Source organism: Mastigoproctus giganteus, chromosome 2 (assembly GCF_048544385.1).
Source record: "Mastigoproctus giganteus isolate SK-2022 chromosome 2, ASM4854438v1, whole genome shotgun sequence".
NCBI lineage: Eukaryota > Metazoa > Arthropoda > Arachnida > Uropygi > Thelyphonidae > Mastigoproctus > Mastigoproctus giganteus.
Window position 1 is genome coordinate 231,677,584 of NC_143576.1, and position 24,999 is coordinate 231,702,582.

A 24,999-nucleotide genomic window follows, 5' to 3' on the forward strand; every position below is an offset into this window, starting at 1 on the left:
ATTGTGTCTTGTCCATGATTAACAGGAATTTTTCTAACAGGGATAAGAAGGTGATTATCCGCTTGTATAAGGAAATGGTCAGGCCACACCCTCATTTTAGGAAGGATATAGAGCTGCTGGAGCGAGTACAGAGAAGGGAAAAAAAATTAGTGAATGGAACAAAGTGTTGCTCTTAAGAAGAAAGGCTTAAGTTCTGAAAATTACAGTGTCTGGAGACTAGGCACCTGCGAGGTGATATGATTGAAGTGTATAAAGCCCTGAATGGTTTGAGCATGCTCAATGCTGATGGGATTCTTCCTGTTGTTCAGAATAATCGCCTGAGAGGGCATAAATTCAAATTGAGGAAAGACAGTTGTAGAATAGATGTGCGGAAGTTTGCCGTTAGCCAGCGTGTGGTTGATTGCTGGAACAAACTTCCATCTGTCGTTGTAGAAGTTGATAGTTTAAATAGATTCAAGGCAGAATTAGACAAACATTTGGAGAGAGTGGATGGGTGAATTTTTTTTTTTTTTTTTTTTGACTGATGCTATATAAGCTTGCTTTCTTGCATCATGTGCCTTTACTAATGCTAAAACCCTTTGTTCCCCTCACTTATCTCGCTGCCCTTGTCTGTACTTATTCCATGTACTTATTCCTTGTCTGTACTACATCCTTCCTAAAATCATGTCTCCAGAACTGTATGCAGTACTCAAGGTGTGGGGCGCCTCCGTAGCCAGGTGGGCAGGAGCAGCAGTGCGTAGCACACACTTCTTGATTAGACCGGGGTTCAAGCCCGTGACCACCAAATTCGGAGGATGCGGAAAGGTCAGGGAATGACCACCGCATATCCCCAGAGCAATATGGCCTTAGTTGCTAATGCTCCTAAAAAAAAAAAAAAAAAAAACCAAACCAACTCAAAGTGTGGCTTGACTATTGCCTAATACAAGGGGGCAATCACCTCCTTATCCATGCTAGCAAAATTCCTGTATGTCATTGACAAAACCCCATTACCTGCTCTACAAGCCTGTCTGCACTGCTTAGAATACATCATATCTGATTGCACAATTACCCCCAAGATCTTTTTCATTCTCCACTACCCTGAGTGTAGTACCGCACAATTGGTATGTTACATTGGGTTACTGCTACCAGTAGAGTACTTTGCATTTGTCAATGTTAAACTTCGGTTGCCACCTCTCAACCCATCTGCTGAACTTTTCTAGATCCTGTTGCAATAGCGTTCTGTCCTTACTGTCATTAACAACCCTACCAATGTTCATACCGTCTGCAAACGTGGACATTAAGCCTGATATATCTTCATCAATATCATTGATAAATACAGAAAACAACAATGGGCCCAATAAGGACCCTTGTGGAACTCCACTAATAACATTAGTCCATGAAGTGCAGTGTCTATCGATTACCACTCTGTCTTCTCCCACTCAACCATCGTTTTATCCATTGTAGCAACTTGCCCTTAATTCCACACTGCTCCAATTTGTGCAGCAGTCTTCCTTGTGCAAAAGTAACAAAAGCCTTTCTAAAATCCAAATATATAATATCAAAGTTATTCTTTGCATCCAGTTCCTTTGTGACTACATCATAGTATCCAATCAAATTAGTCAGACAAGACTTCCCCTTAACAAACCCATGCTGTGTCTGAACTACAACTACAGTCTTGTCTAGATGATCCTGCAGTGCTTCTTTAACCAGTGACTCCATTATTTTCCCTGGAACAGGAGTTAAACTATGAGATCTGTAGGTAACACAAGTAATTACAGACCTTTTGATCCCCCCTTCGTGAATTGGGGAAACATTTGTGCATCTCCAGTCCGTGGGGACCTCCCCGGAGTCCAGGTATGCCCTCATAATCATGGCTAAGGGTCTGCTTACTTTCACTGCTGCCTCCTTCAATATAATTGGAGAGATCCCATCCACTCCAGGTGCCTTCCTTATGTTTAACTTCAGCAATTTCTCTTTCACTTTGCTCTCAATTATTACAAAATCATTTATTTGCTTGCCAGAGTTTGATAAACTTCTGGCATTCCCCCTCTCTGAATAACTTCTCATGTGTGAATGCAGAGGCAAAATACAGGCAGTTCTCACTTTAAGAGTTCTCGGGTTAACGAGGTTTTTTTTCCCCAAGTATCAACAAAATCGAAAATATGAACATTAATTGCAAAAAATGAATGTTAAATATTCATAAATACCCAATTTCAAACCACATGCATAGCTATACAATACAGTGTACCCAGCTTTACGATAGTAATCTGTTCCAGAGATATCATCGTTTCGTTTTAACGATATCATAATGTGAACCCAATAACACATTGTTTTTTGGTGATTCATTTCAAGACCTCGGAAGTTGAAATTTGCGCCATATAACTAAGCTATTTATCTTTCTAAAATATCATTTTTAAGGTCACAAGCATGACTTTAAGGCCATATAAAAGGTCGTGTGCATGGTTTGTAAATTGTATTAGTTACCAATTCAAATGCACTACACTTTCATTGTTATCATATGTTCTGTTATAAGAATCAATTTGTGATATTTTTCTAAAGCACATTTCTGGAGGTCATGACCATAAAAAACAATCTGCACTTTCCGGTTTATAGGGCTTTTCTGTTACTGCAAACGATTATAAATAGTAGTAAACTCGATCTTCTTGCATTTGCGAAAATACCGATATCTGGAATCGTGTGGTTTTTTACGTTATTACAGTGAAATGTGTTTGTCCTTTATTGAAATCTTCAATCATATAAAAAACATAAATACATTTTCAGAATCTTCTCTTCATTCCTTTTTTTTAAGCTTCGTAAACTTGTCACTCCACGCAAATCGTGTTAGTTGCAATTTGTGTGTATCGTAAAAAAAAATGCTAATGCATGCAATTGTGAAATTTATAATTAAAAGAGATTATCTTGGAGGGAAAAAAATGCCTCTTGAAACATTTCTGAAGAAGATGACTCCTTGTGCAACAAACCAACAAGTGCCGAGCCAATAATGAGTGATCAACGAGTGTGCATTTAGTCGATGATGATGGTGATGAAGTATAAACATTCTTTAACATTTGTAAGTTGTAAATAATTTCTCTGTTATTATAATTTGCTTGATTTTACAGGCTATTTTTCCTTTCTTTCGCTAAATCAATCATTGTTTAAACATAAACTAATTAGCTAACTAATTTTATTATTGAGAATGTAACCCCTATTTTTAACCTTATGTCTATGTGAAATAAATTTTCGCTTTACGAGTTTTCGCTTTATGAGCACGCACTAGGAACAAATTAACTCGTAAAGTCGAGAACTACCTGTACTCATTCAATTTGTCAGCTACCTGAGCAGAATTCCTTCCTTCTAGAGTTTACATAACTAAAGAAGTCTTTACTGTTTTTCTTTTGCCAAAGATTTCTCGTAATCTGTCTTTGCATGCTTAACCTCCTTTGTCACTTGATTACAGACCATCTCGTATCTACCATAGGCTTCTGTGTCTCCTGACAATTTATATGCATATTAACTAGCTTCAGTTTAATGTTATCTACATGGCACATCATTCCAAGAATATTGCTATCCAAATGCATCTTGTATTAATCAATGTTAAACCACCACTGCCATTTTTCAGTGAAAAATTGCAAGAGATGTCATTTACAATATATGCATTACTGCAGAACAAAGTTAAATACAGTTTCAAAATGTATGGAAGTTCAGTGAGATTAATCTTATTTTTAAGGATGGACAAAGGACAAAGAAGTAATCCAGTGTACTTTTTAACTAAAAACTTCTGATTTTTCTCTTAGTTTCTTGTCAGTTTTTATATTATACAAGAGTGCCTGTAATTACCAAATAGCCATTTTTTTGTGAATAGAGCTTTATTTCTTTTTTTCTTCTCAAGTGCCAGGACTAATGTTTTCCACAGAATGAATTCAACAAGTTAAAGGCTGAATAATCTGGTATGGAACCAGCAGGTGGAAACTCTAATACACAAAATTATGCTTCACGGGACAGAACTTGATCAATTTCTCTGCTGCTGAATGCAAAAATTCCTCGCAGCTAACATTAAAGCTAATTTGTCTTTTCAGCATGCTTCTAAAAGAATTTTGGTACCTACTCTGGTATTAACTCCAGATATAAATACCACATTGTCAAGCTTTATAATGTCAATCTGTATCAACCTGAAGCTATTCTTTGTTTCATCCACAAACTCTCTTGAGAAACTTGGCCATTAAATCTCTTAAACTTCTGTTCCAGGGAAAATAATGGAGTCACTGGTTAAACAAACATTGCAGGATCATCTAGACAAGACAGCAGTAATAATTCAGACAGCATGGGTTTGTTAAGGGGAAGTCTTGTCTGACCAATCTGATTGGATACTAGGACATGGTCACAAAAGAACTGGATGTGAAAAATAATTTCGATATCATATACTTGGATTTCAGAAAAGCTTTTGATACTGTTGCTCATGGAAGACTACTGTACAAATTAGAGCAGTATGGCATTAAGGGCAAGTTGCTACAATGGATACTGCTCTTTGTAGACTAATGTTAATAGTGGTGTCCGCCAGGGTTCGATTTTGGGCCCATTGTTGTTTTTTTATATTTATCAATGATATTAATGAAGGTATATCAAGCTTAATATCAAAGTTTGTAGATGATACAATGGTTCAGAGGGTTGTTAATAACAGTAATGGCTGCAACAGGATCTGGAAGAGTTGGGCAGATGGGCTAAGATGTGACAACTGAAGTTTAACATTGACAAATGCAAAGTACTACATATGGGTAGCAGTAACCCCAGAGAAACGTACCAACTGGGTGGTGTTACATTTAGGGTAGTGGAGAATGAAAGAGACCTGGGGATAATTTTGCAGTCAGATATGAAGTTTCCTGAGCAGTGCAGAGAGGCTGCCCAAGTAGTTCATGGAGTCTTGTCAATGATATACAGGAATTTTGCGAGCAGGGGATAAGGAGGTGATTATCCCCTTTGTATGAGGCAATGGTCAGGCCACACCTTAAGTACTGCATACAGGTCTGGAAGCTTCATTTTAGGAAGGATGTAGAGTTGCTAGAATGAGTACAGAGAAGGGCAACAAGACTGGTGAGGGGGTGCTCTTATGAAGAAGGGCTTAAGTTCTGCAAATTGCAGCATCTGGAGACTAGGCACCTGCAAGGTGATCTGATTGAGGTGTATAAGGCCTTGAATGGTTTGAGCAGGCTCAATGCTGATGGGATTCTTTCTCTTGCTCAGATTACAAACCTGAGTGGGCATAAACTAAGATCGAGGAAAGACAGTTGTCAAATAGATGTGTGGAAATTTTCACTTAGCCAGTGGGTAGTTGATTTCTTAAATAAATTCAAGGCAGAACTAGACAAACATTTGGAATGAATGGATGGGTGAAATGGGAAGGGTGTTTTTTTTTTTTTTTTTTTTTTGGCTAATGCTGTATAAGCTTGCTTTCTCTTGCATCATAAAAGTAAACCGCAGCCATTATCAACTAACTGCAGGATGGAAGCCTCAACAATTCATGTCGAGGGAAATGGACTACAATCTGTTGCAATGATCCAGTGTGAGTTGGCAGATCGACCGTATTTAGCAGTCAGGGGCTTGAACCCCAGTCTACTCAAAGAGCATATGCTACTTCACTCCTGGACTTGACCAATACGGCTACGGAGGCTTCTATCTATATTCTTGCATCATATGCCTCTACTAATGCAAATGCTAATGCTAAAAGAATTTCTAGTGATTCGTGCTGAAAGAGAAACAAATTTTGGAGGTTGATATGTTCTGGGAAATAGCTAAAATGAAGTAACTGTCATGAAAAATTGAAGTTTTGACAATGTAAAATCATGAATAACCTTCCTTATAATTCCTCACACTGTGATGACTATATGTGATTGGACTAATGAAAATACTTCTTAAAATCAGAGAATATATCAACTCTTTTAGCTATGAGTTTCAGAACCATCAATTTGCACAAAACGTGGGAAGTTCATGTCTATCAGTTATTTAGATAATCTGCTCGACGAGCAGGTGAATCCATAAAAAGTGATAGAGAATTCTGAAAAATTGGTTTATCTGCCACTTTGATTTCTTTTTTTATGAAAGGCACCATGGACAACACGTAGTCAACAGCTTCTAAGCTGTAACAGTTGTGAATCATTTTCATCTGAAACAAGCTCCTTAGACATGAACAGAGACTTTGTCAGTAAATACCTGCAAAGGCTCAGTTCATGTTAGACTTGTCCATTGAAATTTGAACTACTTTTTACAGTGGAAAAAAAGACAATTCTTCTAGAAATTTCTCAAACAAGTTTTTAGCCTGAGAAGTCAGAAGTAAGATAGCAAGTGCTCACTCTGTTCTCACCATCATTCCAGTACCTGAAGACAATGTCCATTTTCTCACACCTAGCTAATTTGTTAAGTGCCTAATCCAAACAAACCACAAAAGAACTATTAGAATTCATGTGAAATAAGGAGCCAATTCATAATACAGTAAATACGAAACATTTATGGGAGCAAGAGTAAACACTGTTCTGCTATCATACTACTTTTACATATTCTTCTAAATATTTCTCTAAACCTTCCTGAAAATTGAATGACACATGTCCCAACACCATTCTTCATATCCACAAAATCTCTGGCATTGAGCATTTTCATTAATAACAAAATTATCCATGTGTACTATGTGAAACATGAACTGGAAGTATGACTCCTTCATTTGCTTTATATTTAGCAGAAGGTACAGTCTTTCTTTAGCAGATGCACCAGGAGCAGAAGTAGAAAGTGAAAGTCCATCTCATGAATTTGTTTCTTCTTCAATAACTATTCTATTAAATATGAAGTCTTCAGAGAGAGACAATCACATGCCGCATAATTTATCTTATAAGCTCAACTTTTTTAATGGTAAACCATATTATACCAAATGGACAGAATTCATGGGAAAAGCAATGCAGTCACCCATCATTAGTGGACAAACCCACCGCTTGGCAAGTACATTGCATCATTGCATTCACGTAGACAATAATTCAATGTCAGTATGGATAAACGTCATGATTTAACCGACTCTGAAAGAGGTATGATAGTGGGTGCCCAACGCATGGGTCACTCTATCGTGGAGGTGATACAGAAATTGCACTACCCATTTGATAGTATCAAGATTGTATCGGAATACACCATTTCTTGAATAACATTGCTCAGAATAATCACCTGAGAGGGCATAAGTTCAAACTGAGGAAAGACAGAAGTAGAATAGATGTGTGGAAATTTGCCTTTAGCCAGCGGGTGGTTGGTAGGTGGAACAGACTTCCATCCCTTGTCGTGGAAGTTGATAGCCTAAATAAGTTTAAGGCTCAGCTGGACAGGTATTTCGAACGAACAGAGGGGTGAAGTGGAAGTGGTTATTTTTTATTTATTTATTTTACTTTATTTTTTTTGGCTGATGCTGCATAAGCTTGCTTTCTTGCATCAAATGCCTCTACTAATGCTAATGCTAAACATCTCATCATGGACAGTGCTGTGGGTGGAGAAAGATGGTGGATGAATGTGGCCATTGGCATCTGTCTCGCATTGTTTCAGCCAACCGGAGAGCGACAGCGGCACAAATCACTGCTGACTTCAATGAGAGGGATGCCAGAAACGTCTCCACCAAGACCATCAGGCGATGATTAGCCACAATAGGTTATGGGAGCCGCCGACCCAGCAAAGTCCCATTGCTAACACCACAGCACAGAACTCTATGCCTCAACTGGACGAAAGAACATCCACACTGAACCTTGGATGATTGGAGACAGTTTTCCTGGTCCGATGAGTTCCATTTCCAGTTATTTCAAGCAAACAGGAGGATGCATATCTGACAGAAACTGCACAAAGCTATGCACCCATCACGCCAACAAGGAACTGTTTAAGCAGATGGATGGTTGGTAATGGTCTGGGGCATGTTCAGCTGGCACATGTTGGGACCTCTGGTGCATCTAGACGCATCTCTGAACAGTCCAGGTTATGTGTCCATACTTGCAGACCATTTGCATCCCTTCATGGTCATCGTACACCCACAGGGCAATGGACTATTCCAGCAGGACATTATGGACAGCGGTGCAGTAAGCATGGACGGAAATACCTGTGGAACACTTTTGTGAACTAGTGGACTCAATGCCTTGCCGTGTGACTGCCCTTATCCAGGGGAAAGGTGGGCCTACCCATTACTAGAATTAGAATTAGTAGAAGTATATGATACAAGAAAGCAAGCTTATGCAGCATCAGCCAAAAATTAAAAAAAACAAAAACAAACACTCCGATTTCACCCCTCCGTTCGTTCCAAATACCTATCCAGCTCAGCCTTAAATTTATTTTGGCTATCAACTTCCACAACAAAAGATGGAAGTCTGTTCCACTGATCAACTACCCGCTGGTGGCTAAAGGCAAACCTCCGCACATCTATCCTAAAACTGTCTTTCCTCAATTTGAATCTATGCCTCTCAGGTGATTATTCTGAGCAAGAGGAAGAATCCCATCAGCATTGAGCATGCTCAAACCATTCAAGGCTTTATACACCTCAATCAGATCACCTTCCGGGTGTCTAGTCTCAAAACACTGTAATCTGCAAAACTTAAGCCTTTCTTCGTAAGAGCAACCATTTGTTCCATTCACTAATCTCATTGCCCTTCTTTGTACTCATTCCAACAGCTCTACATTCTTCTTAAAATGAGGCCTCCAGACCTATATACAGTACTCAAGGTGTGGCCTGACCATCGCCTTATACAAGGGGATAATCACCTCCTTATCCCTGCTAGAAAAATTCCTGTATATCATTGACAAGACACCATGAGCTACTCTTGCAGACCGTCTGCACTGCTCAGAAAACTTCATATCTGCCTGCACAATTACCCCCAGTCCTTTTTATTCTCTACCACTGTCAGTGTAGTACCACACAGTTGATATGTTACTCTGAGGTTACTGCTTCCCATATGTAGTACTTTACATTTGTCAATGTTAAACTTCATTTGCCACCTCTCAGCCCATCTGCTCAACCTTTCCAGATCCTGTTGCAGCAGCATACTGTCATTAACAACCCTGCCAACTTTTGTATCATCTGCAAACTTGGACATTAAGCCTGATATACCATTATCAATATCATTTATAAATACAGAAAACAACAATGGACCAATACTGAACCCTGAGGGACTCCACTAAGAGCATTAGTCCACGAAGAGCAGTGTCTATTGATTACCACCCTCTGTCTTCTCCCACTCAATCATCCCTTTATCCATAGCAGCAATTTGCCTCCAATGTCGCACTGCTCTAATTTGTGCAGCAGTCTTCCGTGTGCAACAGTACCAAAAGCCTTTCTAAGATCTAAATATATGATATCAAAGTTATTCCCTGCATCCAGTTGCTTTGTGACTACATCATAGTATCCAATCAAATTGGTCAGACAAGACTTCCCCTTAACAAACTCATGCTGTGTCCGGGCTATAACTGAAGTCTTGTCTAGATGATCCTACAGTGCTTCTTTAACCAGTGCCTCCATTAATTTTGCTGGAACAGAAGTTAAACTAACAGGTCCATAATTACTTGTGTCACCCTGTATACATGCACCTGTTACTATTCTTAGCTACCCTAACACAACCCATGTGTTTCCTTGTACCGCAACGACTCCCAGAAGTCTCTGAAATCTCCTGCATCTTGTTTTCCAAGCTGCTGCTCATTCCAATAGAAGCGGTGCAAGAATCACTTTCACCTCTGCCAGCGGCTACTGTTAATCTATTAGTCTGTGTATTCGCCCCCCCCCCCCAAGCTAGCAGTTTTTCCGACCTACCTAACACTGCCTCGATAGGATCAGCAAATATTCTTGCACCCTTTCTATTTAAGTGTATCCCATCCCTGTAGAAGCAGTCTCTCCTGTTAACTAGGTAGGTATCCCATGATTTCTGTCTCCTCAGCGTACTAAGTTCAAATACTTTTTTTTGCAGACTCTGCCTTTTACTTTTGTACTTTCACTCAGTTCTTCTAATGACTTGGCCCATCCTGATTTCGTATGCAGGATTAGAGTTTGGTAAAGCTGCCATTTTTTTTTTGACACAAAGAACCCTGATGATTTCCAACAGTTATCTGTAAGAAAAATACTAGTTAACGAGAAACCAATGAATAGTTATCCCCTTCTCTCTCAGAAATCAAAATTCAAAAAAAAAAAAAAAACACCTCAGGTTTGCTATACCTAATTCAAAAACAGTGAGCACTGCAAGGAAATAGATTATCATGCAACAAAAAATAAAAAGCAAATACTAACCTTTTCTAACAGTTGAGAAGGGACCAAAGTAGCTTTTCCAATATTTTAAAAACATAACTTAAAACCCGAAATGACTATTTTCTATGGCCATTACAACAGCAATAACTGACAACAGATAGAAAAGTGATTTTCCATGAGAATTTAATAATTTACAAATTCCCTGAGTTTTCCCAAGTGGGCATTGTGAGTATAGTGGAAAATATGGTAACAAGTCTGGTTCACTTCAGACTGTAGATTTTTCCTTTGATTGTTACATGCCACATTCAAGGCATTTAAGTTATTTTACAGTATTAGTACAACAGCTGTTGTCATAAAACTTAGCTTAAAAATTACGGAACTCAACTTTCATATTTGTGAGTTATCCTTCTCATGGAAATTAAATACAACTGAGCTGCTATAATTATATAAATCCTCGGGCACTAAAAACATTTCACAAAATAATGATTTCGAAATTTTTATTAAACCTTATCAATTATTAATCTCAACATTTATTAAACCTTATCAATTATTAATCTCAACATTTATTAACCCTTTTGCAAATGAGTTTCCTAATAGTATGCAAGCCACCTACAGTAATTATTTTCAAACAATTTTGAAAAAATAGAAAAACAATGTGCTTTAATGTTTTTAAATATTATTTTTTTCCCATTTCAACTTCATATCAAGGCAGCTATATACATTCAAGATTATGCTTGATAAAAGGATACCCGTGAACTGCTGTGCATACAATTTTGAGATGAGGAAATTGGTATAATGATTTCCAGACCATGACAGTTATCAGTGTGTAAATGCCAACATTTCAAAGGAGTATAAATGGCTTGAAAACCAGAAAAAAAACTCATCCAAAATATGAAACTGAAATGTCTCATTCTGGTGTACTGCAATTGGCTGCCACTTTCAACCAAGGTGGCTATTCTGAGTCTTATCCTGCTAACTCATGTGGAGAAAAGTGCTTCTTGATGGATGGTATGCTATCTGCAAAAACTTTCACCACAATTATAAGTTGATATAAAGATAGTAATGATTATCTGACAGTATACTACAGTCAACTCAAAAATGGTGCCACAGTCCCTTTCACACTTTTCTATATAAAGTGGTGTATGCCATTCCAAACCAACAATATTTTGCATGCATAGGCTGGGGGGGGGGTATTATTGTTGTCGTGTTATTAGGATGAGTTCACTGTTCATTTGCAGCACACAAAGTTTGTAGCTCTGCATTATGGAAGACTATGTGCATTCCAAACATGTAAACTTTTAATCCAAACAGTAACAGACACTTGCAGTATAACAATTTTTCTAAGCATAGGTATATCAAACTACTGTATTTTAAAAAAAGGTCAGGAACATGATATGAGATACAGTATCTTTCACCAGACCACTTCCATAGTTATTGGGGCTCAGCTTTAAAAAGAATTTATGGAACATCACTGAATCAGTATCCATTTAGGGCATCCTTAACCTTCCACCATGTCGGAATTAGCAGCTACTATAACAAGAACGGTTAACAACTTTCTTGACATTTCCAGGTTGAAATTTATGATATGATATGATATGATATGATATGATATGATGTATGGAGGCTGTCACTAGCACATTCATTCACTCAATTCCATACTGAGACACATTTTTTCATTATTTTTGCAAGTTTGTATATACGATAACATTAAATTTTACCTGAATTTGAGCTCTATGCTTATCTTGTTGTTCTTTTGTTCTTTTCAAGGCCTCTTTTCTGGACCAAAGTTGCTGTATCTCTTTTTCCTCTTGACTAAGAGATACTTCCTCTTCATATTTTTCATCACTGGTCTTTTCAGCAAAGTCCTCAACTATTATCACATCTTCATCAGACTGCAAATAAAAATAAAATTTTAAATAAATAAAATGTACTTTAAGAAACAAATAAACTTCTGCATTATACTGCATTTACCAGCTTTTTTTTTTTTTTTTAATATATACTACAGTGCAGTTAGCAATCTTTTACTACTAGTGGTTTGTTCATAGTAAGATTAGAAGTGAGTATAATTCATTCAATATATCATATTAACACTGAGCAAATCTTCATATTACAATTGCATATTAGTATTAAGAAATGATAAAGATAAAGCATAAGATAAACATAAATTAAAAGGGCAAATGTGAAAAGTGATTAATCACATTGTAAGGATGAGAAAGTGAAACTATGATAGGTAAGAATAATAATGCTTACTCACATACCACTATGTGAGTAAGCACTGTAGATGAGAATAAGTGCTTACTTTATGTTAAATTATGAATTACCAGATGCATTTCTGCTATCCATGCTACCAGTTTCATCAGTGGGATAATAATAAAAGCATCTGTTGCCCATAAAAGAACAAAGAAAAAAAAAAAAAAATCTTGTTTTTCTGTGTTCGTATACAGGACGAATAACAGGGAGAAGTGATCGCTTCTGTAAGGGTTTTCTTGGAAGAGAAAAAGTTCATAGCTTATGAGAAAGTCCTATCTCCACCCCCCCCAATCACCACTCGATCAAAAGTGATCTTATCTTTTTCTCTTCACAGTCAACTTAGCAGACCCATAAGGAAGGAGCACCTCATTGCAACTGATATCACTGATGGCAGAATGTTGAAAGGAGGAATGCTGGGAAAATATACCATATTTTCATGATGATAAACATCTATATTTTAGAACAACCCTTCTAAGTACACGGTCGAAGTGAGTGGTCCTTTAGGTACCTCAGATCAAAACTTGGTGATTGTCTCTTCTCCAATGGAGCCTTTATCTCATGGCTATTCCCAATCTCGTATTGTTTGGCATTGCAAGAATGCAAAATGGGATGACCTGCGAGATTTCTTTTCTTCTTTTCCTTCGTCGGACTACTGTTTCAAAACTTCTGATGTCAACGTTTGCTCACATCGTGTCAGTGAAATTATTCTTGTAGGAATGGAATCCTTTATTCCACACTCCACTTTACACTCTCGTCCTTTATCTAAACCTTGGTTTTCCAATAAATGTGCTAAGGCTGTTCAAGAGAAGAATGTTGCATATCGTAATTGGCTTGTTTCCAATTCTTGGGTTTCATGTTTTGCCTACACCAAAGCTCGCAACAATTGTAAAGCAGTTATTAATCAGTCCAAACTAAATTTTAAACAGGTTAAGACTAGAAAACTTGCTTCTTGCCGTAATGGTAGCAGATCATTCTGATCTCTTGCCAAAGCTATTGGCCGCAACTTTTCTGAAAACTGGATGCGGCCAATAGCCGCATCCAGTTTTCTCTCTGATCGCTCACTGAGGGTAATGGTAGATGGCTCTCTGTCTTCTAACTTCTCCACTAATGCTGGTGTCCCCCAAGGTTTAGTTCTTTCCCCCACTATTTTCCTCTTGTCTATTAATGACTTTCTTCCATTGACTGGAAATCCTATCCATAGTTTTGCTGATGATAGCACATTGCATTCCACTTTCCATTTTGAAAAAACTTGCCCTGCTCAATCAGCTTCAACTTCCCTAAAATTTGCTACCAATTCCTTAAATACCCATCTCCAGGTAATTCTCCAGTGGGGCAAAGACAACTTAGCTGATTTCAATCCTTCTAAAACTCAGTCTTGTCTTATATCTCGCAAAAAGGATTCTTCTGCTCCTTTGCTTACCTTTGGTGACACTCTGATTTCTAGGCAAAATGATCTCTCTTTTGGGGATTACCCTGACTTTTAATCTCTCTTGGCACAAGCACATTACAAATATTGCTTCCTCTGCATCTGAAAAACTTGGTATTCTCTTTCACTCTCGGCGTTACTTTTCTTCCAAACAGCTGTTCACTCTGTACAAATCGCAAATCCGCATTACTGGAATATTGTTACCACATCTGGGGCGGTGCCCCCAAAACCTCTCTCAGGCTTCTAGATTCCATTGAGAAGAGGGCAGTTAGGTTAATTAATGACTCCTCTCTAACAGTCTCTCTCCACTCTCTGTCTCATAGACATACTGTTTCTACTGCATGCCTTTTCTACAGATGCTTCCATGGGCACTGTTCTTCTGAATTGGCTTCTATAATTCCCACTCTCTCTTTCAAAACAGTCCGAACACGTGCTGCCACAGCCAGCATCCATTTACTGTCCAACTTCAAACTCACAGAACCAACTTTTCATCTTCCTCATTTATTCATTCAACTGCTGTTTTCTGGAACAATCTTCCTTCACACGTATTTCCTGAAAATTACAGTCTACAGAAGTTCGAGAGAGCGAGAGAGAGCGAGAGAGAGAGAGAGAGAGAGAGAGAGAGAGAGAGAGAGAGAGAGAGAGATACAGGAAACAACAAATTATGCATTTCTCGCCCCCATGACAGTAACTATTTAGTTGACCTTTGTATTTCTTCAAACTGTCAGCCTCAACTACCCGCAGAGGCAATGTGTCCCAGCAATCAATGACTCACTGGCTACAAGAAAACTTTCTACAATCTAATCTAAACCTCTTCCCTTGTAATTTGAATTTATGGCTTCTAGTTCTGGAATTCATTTTAACAGTAAAAATTCCACACATTTATTTTACTAAATGCCCTCGGGGCCTTATAAACCTCAATCAGGTCCCTTCTAAAATACTTAGTTGCCAAACTCCATAGCCCACTTAACTGAAGTTTTTCCTCATGCAGTTGCCCTTTTGCTGGTCTCACCATGTGAGATGCCTGTTTAGGACTCCATCTAAATGTCTTTTTTTGATGAGATCTCCAAAACTGGATACAGTATTCCAAATGTGGTCAGGCAGTTGCCTTATACAGTGGGATTACAACCTCCTTACCTCTAGAGGATAATGTTTGATAAATCATCTTTAAGGTACCATGATTTGAAATATTTGAAACAGATTCATCAGTGCTTACTAAACACAATGTTAATTTAGAGCAAAACTTTATTTATTGAAGAATACCAAAATCTTGATTTTATTATTTTATTACTGTCACACTCATCTATTACTAATATTATAGTCTGAACATTCACATTATTCAAAAAACTGTATAACCTTCAGTGTCATTGTGGACATTGCTGATCCCAAATTTCTTGAAAGGCAGTAACTGACATGTGTTTCACTAACTCCTACAAATTTTCCATCTGTGTGCACAGGTTGTGAAATTGTTGATCATTTCATTAATACTGTTAGTGTCAAATAGTAATTTGGTGCTTGTGCATGAATGCTTTAAAGCTTTGTTAAGAGAGATGTCCAGTGGCCGAAGGCTCCTGTAATTATAACCAACTTCACATTTAATTCAGTACCTCTGTTAAGTGTGATCTAACTTTTTTAGAAGGCTTCCAGACATTTTGACCATACTTGTTCCTAGTTTGGCTAAAGAAAAAGAAATAGACAAAAGAAATAGAAATGGTCACACAACGTACATACAACACAAGTCAGCTGAGGTCGATGTTTAGGAGTCTCTCCACACTCTGTCTCCTAGACAGAGTGTAGAGACTTTCCAAGAAATGGGTCATTAATTAACCTAACCACCCTCTTTTGAATGGAAGTCTAGAAGCTTGAGAAAGGTTATGGGAGCACCACCCCAGATGTGGGAACAATACTCCATGGTAGGGTGGATTTGGGATTTGTAGAGTGAGTAGCTGTTTAGAAAAAAAATAAAAATGAGAGAGAAAGAGGAAACCTAATTTTTTAGATGCAGAGGAAGCAATATTTGTGATGTACTCATGTCAATAGATATTATAAGTTGTGGTAATCCCTAACACAGATATGTGATCTTCTCTAGAAATATGACAGTCATCAAGGATAAGCACAGGAGCAGAAGAATCCTTTTTGAAAGATATAAGACAAGATTAAGTTGTAGAAAAATTGAAAATAAACTAAGTTATCTTTACCCAGCTGGAGAATTACCTGTAGTTCAGCATTTAATGAATTGATAGCAATGTGCTATCATCAGAAAAACTATGGATAGGATTTCCTGTCAACGGAAGGTCATTAATATACAAGAGGAAAAGAGTTGGAAAAAGAACAGAACCTTCGGGAACACCAGCATTAGTGGAGTAGTTAGATGATAGAGAGATGTATACTATCATCAGCAGTGAGCAGTCAGAGAGAAAACTGAATACACAATTACAACAAACAGTTGGAAAACCACAAGATGGTGCCTCCTGCCCACAGGTGGGCAGGAGCAGCAGTGCGTAGCACACGCTTCTTGATTAGACCGGGGTTCAAGCCCATGACCACCAAATATGGAGGATGCAGAATGGTCAGGGAATGACCACCGCATATCCCCAGAGTAATATGGCCTTAGTTGCTAATGCTCCTAAAAACCAAAACAAAAACAACAACAACAAACCATAAGATGAAAGTGTATTGACCTTTTTGCCAAACAAGATCAAAGGATTTGAAATGTCAAAAACAACTGCTTGAGTTTTACCCAACGTTTCTGCTGAATTCGTCCATAGATGTGAAAGATGATCCAGTAATTTACCAGTAGATAAAAACTAACAAAATCCATATTGGTGATCATTCATTAGATGGAAGTTTCTAGACAGTTTAGGAGTTGGCACTTAATGGATTTCTCCATTACTTTAGAAAGAGTAGAAGTAAGTGCAACGGGATGATAAATGGGTGGGAAGGATTTGTCACCCCTTTTAGGAACTGGATGGATATGAGCAAATTTCAAAGCAGAAGGAAAAACACCAGTGGAATAAGAAAGTGCAAAAAGGTGACACAGAACAGGAGTAAATTCAGGAGCACAGGTTTTGAGAACAAATGGAGAAATATCATCAAGACCTAGTGCTTTCTTGGCATCAGGAGGTGGTTTACCAAGATCATCAATACAAGTTAGAAGTAAAGTAGCATGGTAGCAGGTCGGCTTCATCTTTAGCTGAGGCGGCAATAGATCCATCTGGTTATAACAGAGATTGCAGCAGAAACGGGAAAAATTTGCCAGAATGTTCGACAACCATTTGGACAAGAAGCAAGTTTTCTACTCAGTCTGTTTGAAATCTAGTTTGGTTTGATTAATAGCTGCTTTACAACTGTTGTGAGCTTTGGTGTAGGCAAAAAATTAAGCTGGAGATTTGGATACAAGTCTATTGTGATATGCAACATTCTTATCTTGAACAGCCTTATGCATCGGATGAATTTGGCAGAATGTAGTAGACAGATTTTAAGCCAGAGAAGATCGAAAAAAGGAGATTCCAAATTACTAAGTCATTCTTTATCTAAACATTGGAAAACCAAGGTTTCAATAAAGGATGAGATTTTAAGGTGGATTGTAGATTAAACGATTTCATCCCTACAATAATAATTTCACTGACATTAATGAGCAAACACTGACATCAGAAGATTTAAAACAGTAATCCCACCAAAGAAAAGAAGAATAGAAATCTCAAAGATCATCCCATTTTGCATTCTTGTAATGCCAAATGACATGCCATTGAGAATGGTCACAAGAGAAAGGCTCCATTGGAAAAGAGACAATTACCAAGTTGATCTGAGGTGCCTGAAGGACCACTCACTTCAACCATGTACTTGAAAGGGTTTTTTGTAAGAAAAAGTTCAAGAGTGTTGGCTATGTTGGCTTAGGACTGTTTAGTATTCTGGTAGTTAAATGAACAATCTGTGAGAGGTTATTAGTAATTGCAAAAGCCTCAGCATCTCAACCAGCTGAGCCTGTGTGACTAGAAAACACAAGCCAGCTGGGGTTGCAAACATTAAAATCAGCAAAGAAAATTACCTCACTGTTAAGTCAGAGAGTTTCAAGTGGTTAGTGAAGTTGAGAGAACAATAGAGGCAACATGTGAATTTGACAGAACGTAATGGACAGATTTTAAGCCAGAGAAGATCAAAAAGAAGATCAAAATAACTGTGGCCGCACAGGCTACTCTCGAACCCAAAGGGTTCGAGAGTAGCCTGTGCAGCCGCAGCTATTTTGCAGCTCCTGGAGAAGAGAAGTTTTTTCTGATTTATTTTTTGTTTTATTAGCTTAAATTGGCATATTTACTAATTTTCTAGAGTAGTTTTATATTCATAGTTACGATACTTAGTTTAAAGTTTAACTTGATAGAGATTTTGTGGGTATTACTTAGTATCGGTAACGGTATCAAATCCACGTGTTACAAATTGCCGCTCCGTTGAACGAGAGGTTTTTAACCGTATTTAGCCGATTTATTAACCAATTGTTATATCAAATTATTATCTATAAGTAGCTATAGACCTAGTCAGGATCCTTAGTTTATTCTAAATTGAGACAGCGAGATTTGGAAGTTAATCAATACTTAAAAAGAGTCCGTAGAAGTACCTTTCGTAATTACCGCCATTGTAACACAATACAGGATATCCGAAATTCGATAGCATTAGCTTTGTATAGTATAGTGCATAATATAATATTGTCAATTAATCAGTAAATCTATTAATCTTGTTAAACTTCATTGTCAATTAAATTGTACTTTTAACTATATATATATAACAACTTAGAGTACAAACGTAACAAATAATTAATACATAACTTGATACGCAAGTTATATAAAGGGAACTCGTAGATAACACTTGATACTGAAAAATAAATATAGCGTTATAACTGTGTTAGGATACAAGTTTAAGGTTTTAATTTTGTTCTGAAATTGTAATTTTATTGACATTAAATCAAAATCATGACTCAAACCAGAGCAGCAAAGCAAAAGGCTCAAGCTAATGGGAGTGCTGTGGCTCAGGGGAGAACTGAGGGGGCAGTTGCCCTCTGAATCACAGCCTTTTAAGATGCACTGTTTGATTGATGTTTGCGGAGCATTCAGGTACGGGACATGATCCTGCCATGGGGGATGTCTTTGCGTGTGCACGATGCAAGGAGTGCAAGGAAATTAGGCGACAACTCAGCGTTGTTATGGGCCTATATGAGACCTTGAAGGACAGGGTGGATGCCCTCGAAGGAAATAAATTGAGGGGCCCATCAAGCTCTCAGCTGCCCACATCAACGCCAGAGATTGCACTTGGTCATCTTGCAACACAGAGGCAGCCCCCAAGGCAGAATGCACAGGTCCCACAGGATTTTTTTGTTATTTTTTTGGTTTTTAGGAGCATTAGCAACTAAGGCCATATTGCTCCGTGATAAGCGGTGGTCATTCCCTGGCCTTTCCGCATCTTCCATATTTGGTGGTGGGTCCCACAGGAACTAGTAGTTGTTGGTGACTCTATTGTCAGGGAAACGGGGAACATGCTTTGTAAAAAGGATAGGTGGAACAGGACCAGGGTATGTCTGCCAGGGGCAAAGGTTGATGACGCTGTAGAGCGGATATCATCTTTTAAGGGCACAAAAGGTGATATAGTTGTACACGCTGGCACTAATGATATTAAGAGTAGGAGACCAGCGGAATTACTTAACAAGTACAGGTCACTGTTGAAAAAAAGCCGTGAAGTGTAGGGTTGAATTTGAAAGTGTCTGCTGCAATTCTTCGCAGACACGATAGGAGGGAGTATATGATGAAAGCCTTGTCGATCAATTCGGCCCTGGAAAGATTGTGCAAGGCTCAAGGGGTAGAATTTTTTTCAGCCTGGACTGTACTTGTTAACAGGAGAGATTGCTTCTACAGGGATGGGATACACTTAAATAGAAAGGGTGCAAGAATATTTGCTGATGCTATCGAGGCAGTGTTAGGTGGGTCGGAAAACTGCTAGCTTTGGGGGAGACAAAGACCAGTAGATTGACAGTAGCCACTGGCAGAGGTGAAAGAGATTCTTGCACTGCTTCTATTGGAATGAGCAGAAGCCTGAAAAACAATATGCAGGATATTTCAGAGACTGCTGGAAGTCATTGTGGTCCAAGTAAACACATGGGTTGTGTTAGGGTAGCTAAAAATAGAAACAGGTGCATGTACAAAGGGTACTAGGAAAGTTTTGCAATATGACGCAACAATGAATCACAGGAAGCTGCTTGTTGCTGCATGTTGAGACATGTTCATACGTGCATAGTAGCCGCCGCGCCAAGTCGATGGGCTTAGTTATTCATTAGTAGTGAGAGTGTAAAGTGCTTGCGATGGCATCGTGGTCACGAAATGAGATAAGGACAGTTTTGCGGTATAATTTCGTGCGTGGTTTAACCATAGACCAGTGCTTAGAAGAAATGACTCTTGCACTAGATGATGATTGTCCACATCGTACAACGATATTCAGGTGGTATAGAGAATTCCAAAGGGGAAATTTCACTCTGGAGGATTCTGAGAGGCCGGGAAGGCCACGAACGTCAGTTACGGAGGAAAACGTTACTGCTGTGAGGAAAATGCTTGACGAAAACAGGTGAGTGACCTACCAACAGATAGAGGATACTTTGGGCCTAAATGCACCAGCAATTCGTTCGATTCTGCAAGATCATTTGCACGTGAAGAAACTTTGTTCTCTCTGGGTGCCGCATCAACTGACTGAAGAGCAGATGACACGATGTGTGACTTGGTGCCGGGAGATGTTAAAAAAGTTTGATAAGGGACAATCTCGGTATGTGAACAACATCGTGACAGGTGACGAGACTTGGCTGTACTATTACGATCTGCCGACCAAGGCTCAAAACAAAGTTTGAGTCTTTGATGATGACGACACACCCGTAATTGTCAGAAAATTCCGATCTGTAAAGAAGAAAATGATAGCTGTATTTTTCAAATCGAGTGGAATTGTGGAACGTGTCGTTTTGGACACGCAGAAGACAGTCACAGCTAAGTGGTATACTGAACAATGCCTGCCTAAAGTCATTGGATCTATGAAGAACCTGCGGCCAAAGTCAAGAATGGACACCTGGTACCTCCATCACGATGATGCTCCAGCTCACCGCGCCAAAGCCTGCACCGAATATTTGACCACGACAGGACTGAAACTTCTCGAGCACCCTCCCTACAGTCCAGACCTTGCTCCCTGCGACTTTGCACTGTTCCCGCATGTGAAAATGAAGCTAAAAGGGAGGCGGTTTTCCAGTGATGAGGACCTTCTACAGGCTTGGGACAACGAGTGTGCTTTACTCCCTAGTGAAACTTGGCAGAACTGGTTTAAAGATTGGTTTCGGAGGATGGAGAGGTGTATTGAACGTAGAGGAAATTACTTTGAAAAAATTAAATAAACAAAGCTGTATTGCAAAACTTTCCTAGTACCCTTTGTATACTTGGTGTACACCAATGCTAGGAGTTTAGTAAATATATTTGATGAATTTGAGGTTTTGCTCAAAACATCAAAGGCAGATATTGTTGGGATATCAGAGACATGGTGTCACACAGATATAAGGAATGCAGAACTGGAATTTGGGGAGTACAACGTCTACAGAAAGGATAGACAGGATAGGAAGGGAGGAGGGGTTAAAAAACACATAAAATCGAAGGAAGTGAAGCCAGTCGACATCGATGGACAGGGGTGTCGAGTCAGTTTGGTGTGACATAAGCATGGGTAAATCAAAATTGAGAGTAGGAGTGTGCTATAGGCCTAATGACTCTGATGAGTATAATAAGATACTGTACAGGGAAATAGAATGAGCCAGTAAATCAGAGAGTCTTATAATGGGGGATTTTAATTTCCCAGATATTGACTGGAATTTGTGGGTTGGTCACTCACACACTAGCAAGGCTTTTGTGGGTTTATTGGATGATTGTTTTCTACATCAGCATGTTCGGGATTGTTTGTTTGTTATTTGGTTTTTAGGAGCATTAGCAACTAAGGCCATATTGCTCCGGGAATATGCGGTGGTCATTCCCTGACCTTTCCGCATCCTCCGTATTTGGTGGTGACGGGCTCGAACCCCGTTCTAATCAAGAAGCATGTGCTACGCACTGCTGCTCCTTCCCACCTGGCTACGGAGGCGGCGCATGTTCGGGAGGCAACTAGAGGGAGTAATACTCTTGATCTGATTATAAGTAGTGATTCTTCATGCATTAAGAATCTGCAGATAAAGGAACCACTAGGTGGCAGTGATCACAGTGTGCTGAAGTGGGATTTACTCAAGGAGGTAACTACCATCAGAGGTAAAGGGAAGGGTTTTTGCTTTCATAAAGGCGACTATGATGGGCTGAGACAGTATTTAAATTCTATACAGTGGGACCAACTGATGATGTTACCAACAGCAAATTCAAAATGGGAAGCATTCAAGGAACTAATCTTGGAGGCTACCAGGCTTTACATACCAACCAAGAAATATTGTTCAAGGTTCAGGCCTAAATGGTTGTCAGATGAACTAATGAGACATATGGCAGAGAAGAAAAATGCATGGGATACATACAAATTAATGGGTGACATGGAAGCCTATGATAGATATAAGTTGGTCTGTAACCAAGTCACAAAGGAGATTAGACAGGCAAAGGCAGATTATGAGAAATCCTTGGTAAAGGATGCAAAGAAAAACAGAAAAGAGTTCTTTACCTATTTAAACTCAAGAAGGAAAGGGATGAATCAGATTGGTCCACTGGATGTTGATGGTTCAACAGTTGGGGATCCTGCTCAGGTGGCTAACAATCTAAACGAGTATTTTGCATCTACATTCACACATGAGGAGTTATTCAGGAAGGGGAATGTCGTAGGTGAAGTAAACATTGGCAGTGAGCTAGATGATTTTCTAATAACTGAGAGGAAAGTGGAGGAGAAATTGTTGAGGATAAACATAAAAAAGGCACCTGGGGTGGATGGGATGTATCCAGTTATATTAAAGGAGGCAGCAAAGGAAGTAAGCAAACCCCTAGCCATAATTATGAGAGCTTCTTTGGACTCAGGGGAGGTACCCATAGACTGGAGATGTGCAAATGTAACCCCAATTCACAAAGGAGGATCAAAGGCTGACACAAGTAATTATAGACCTGTTAGTTTAACTTCGGTTCCAGGAAAATTAATGGAGACACTGGTTAAAGAAGCACTGCAGGATCATCTGGACAAGAATTCAGTTATAGCTCAGACACAGCATGGTTTTGTTAAGGGCAGGTCTTGTCTGACCAATTTGATTGGATACTATGATGTAGTCACAAAAGAACTGGATGCAGGGAATAACTTGGATATTATATATTTGGATCTTAGAAAGGCTTTTGATACTGTTGCGCATGGAAGACTGCTGCACAAATTGGAGCAGTGTGGCATTGGAGGCAAATTGCTGCTATGGATAAAGGGATGGCTGAGTGGCAGAAGACAGAGAGTGGTAATCAATGGACACTGCTCAACGTGGACTAATGTTATTAGTGGAGTTCCTCAGGGTTCAGTGTTGGGTTCATTGTTGTTTTCTGTATTTATTAATGATATAGATGATGGTATATCAAGCTTAATGTCCAAGTTTGCAGACGATACAAAGGTTGGCAGGGTTGTTAAGGACACTACTGATGCTATGCTGCTGCAACAGGATCTGGAAAGGTTGAGCAGATGGGCTGAGAGGTGGCAAATGAAGTTTCACATTGACAAATGTAAAGTACTACATATGGGAAACAGTAACCCCAGATCAACGTGTCAACTCTGTGGTACTACGCTGACAGTGATAGAGAATGAAAAGGACCTTGGGGGTAATTGTGCAGGCAGATATGAAGTTCTCTGAGCAATGCAGACGAGCTGCAAGAGTAGATCGTGATGTCTTGTCAATGAAATACAGGAATTTTTCTAGCAGGGATAGGGATGTGATTATCCCCTTGTATAAGGCATTGGTCAGGCCACACCTTGAGTACTGTATACAGGTCTGGAGACCTCATTTCAAGTAGGATGTAGAGCCGCTGGAACGAGTACAGAGGAGGGCAACAAGATTAGTGAATGGAACAAAGGGTTGCTCTTAAGAAGAAAGGCTTAAGTTTTGCAAATTACAGAATCTGGAGACTAGGCATCGGCGAGGTGATTATAGAGGTGTATAAGGCTTTGAATGGCTTGAGCATGCTGAATGCCGATGGGATTCTTCCTCTTGCTCAGAATAATCACCTGAGAGGGCATAAATTCAAATTGGAGAAGGACGGATGTCGGATAGATGTGCGGAAATTTGCCTTTAGCCAGCGGGCAGTTGGTTTGTGGAATAGACTTCCATCACTTGTTGTTGAAGTTGATAGCCTAAACAAATTTAAGGCTCAGCTGGACAGGTATTGCGAACAAATGGAGGGGTGAAATGGGAGTAGTGGTTGTGCTTTTTTTTTTTGGCTGATGCTGAATAAGCTTGCTTTCTTGCATCATATGCCTCTACTAATGCTAATGCTAATGCTAAGAAGAGATTTCAAATTACAAAGTCTCATGTTGGAGACTTTGTAATTACCAAGTTGTGATCTGAGTGTCTATTGATGTCTGTTCTGATTTAACAATACCGGAAGAGACATATGCACAAGTACTACTTTTGAAGCGAAAGGAATCATACAACTAGTTATTCACACAAATGAGATGAGCAGTGGTTGAATCAACTGATAACTGGGATTCTGTCAGAAAAAGTACATGGGGTTTGCTAGACTAAATGGAAATGGACATTATTGAGATTGGAATTGACTACCACATATATTTGTAAAATAACGAGGAAATGTTTGGGAGGTTTAGATCTTTTTGCAGATAGCTTTCTTCTATTAGTTTGACTATTCATGATGTATTCAATAGTAAGAAAAGGTGAAGAGGACATGTTGTACGAAGTAATGAATTTTTGGATACGCCGTACACATGACAAAAATATTCGCAGCTCCTTGATAAACTGTAGCCTTGACAATGCTGCCCTTCCTTTTCTGTCTAGATGATCCTGCATTAATTCTTTAACCAGCAACTCCATTATTTTGCCTGGACCAGAATTTAAACTAATGGGCTGAAATTACTCGTATCATCCTTTGACCCCCCCCCCCTT

The 24,999-nt window shown here is 38.9% G+C and overlaps 1 protein-coding gene across 1 annotated transcript in view; it reads right to left on the bottom strand.

Annotated features, from left to right (window-relative positions):
• The window catches only part of LOC150090239 (telomerase-binding protein EST1A-like), a 311,345-nt gene that overhangs the window by 104,718 nt on the left and 181,628 nt on the right, over positions 1 to 24,999 (bottom strand). The window contains exon 16 of the mRNA XM_090390224.1: positions 11,932 to 12,105. Coding sequence (XP_090246350.1) covers positions 11,932 to 12,105 — 174 coding nt within the window. The remainder of the gene's footprint in view (positions 1 to 11,931; positions 12,106 to 24,999) is intronic.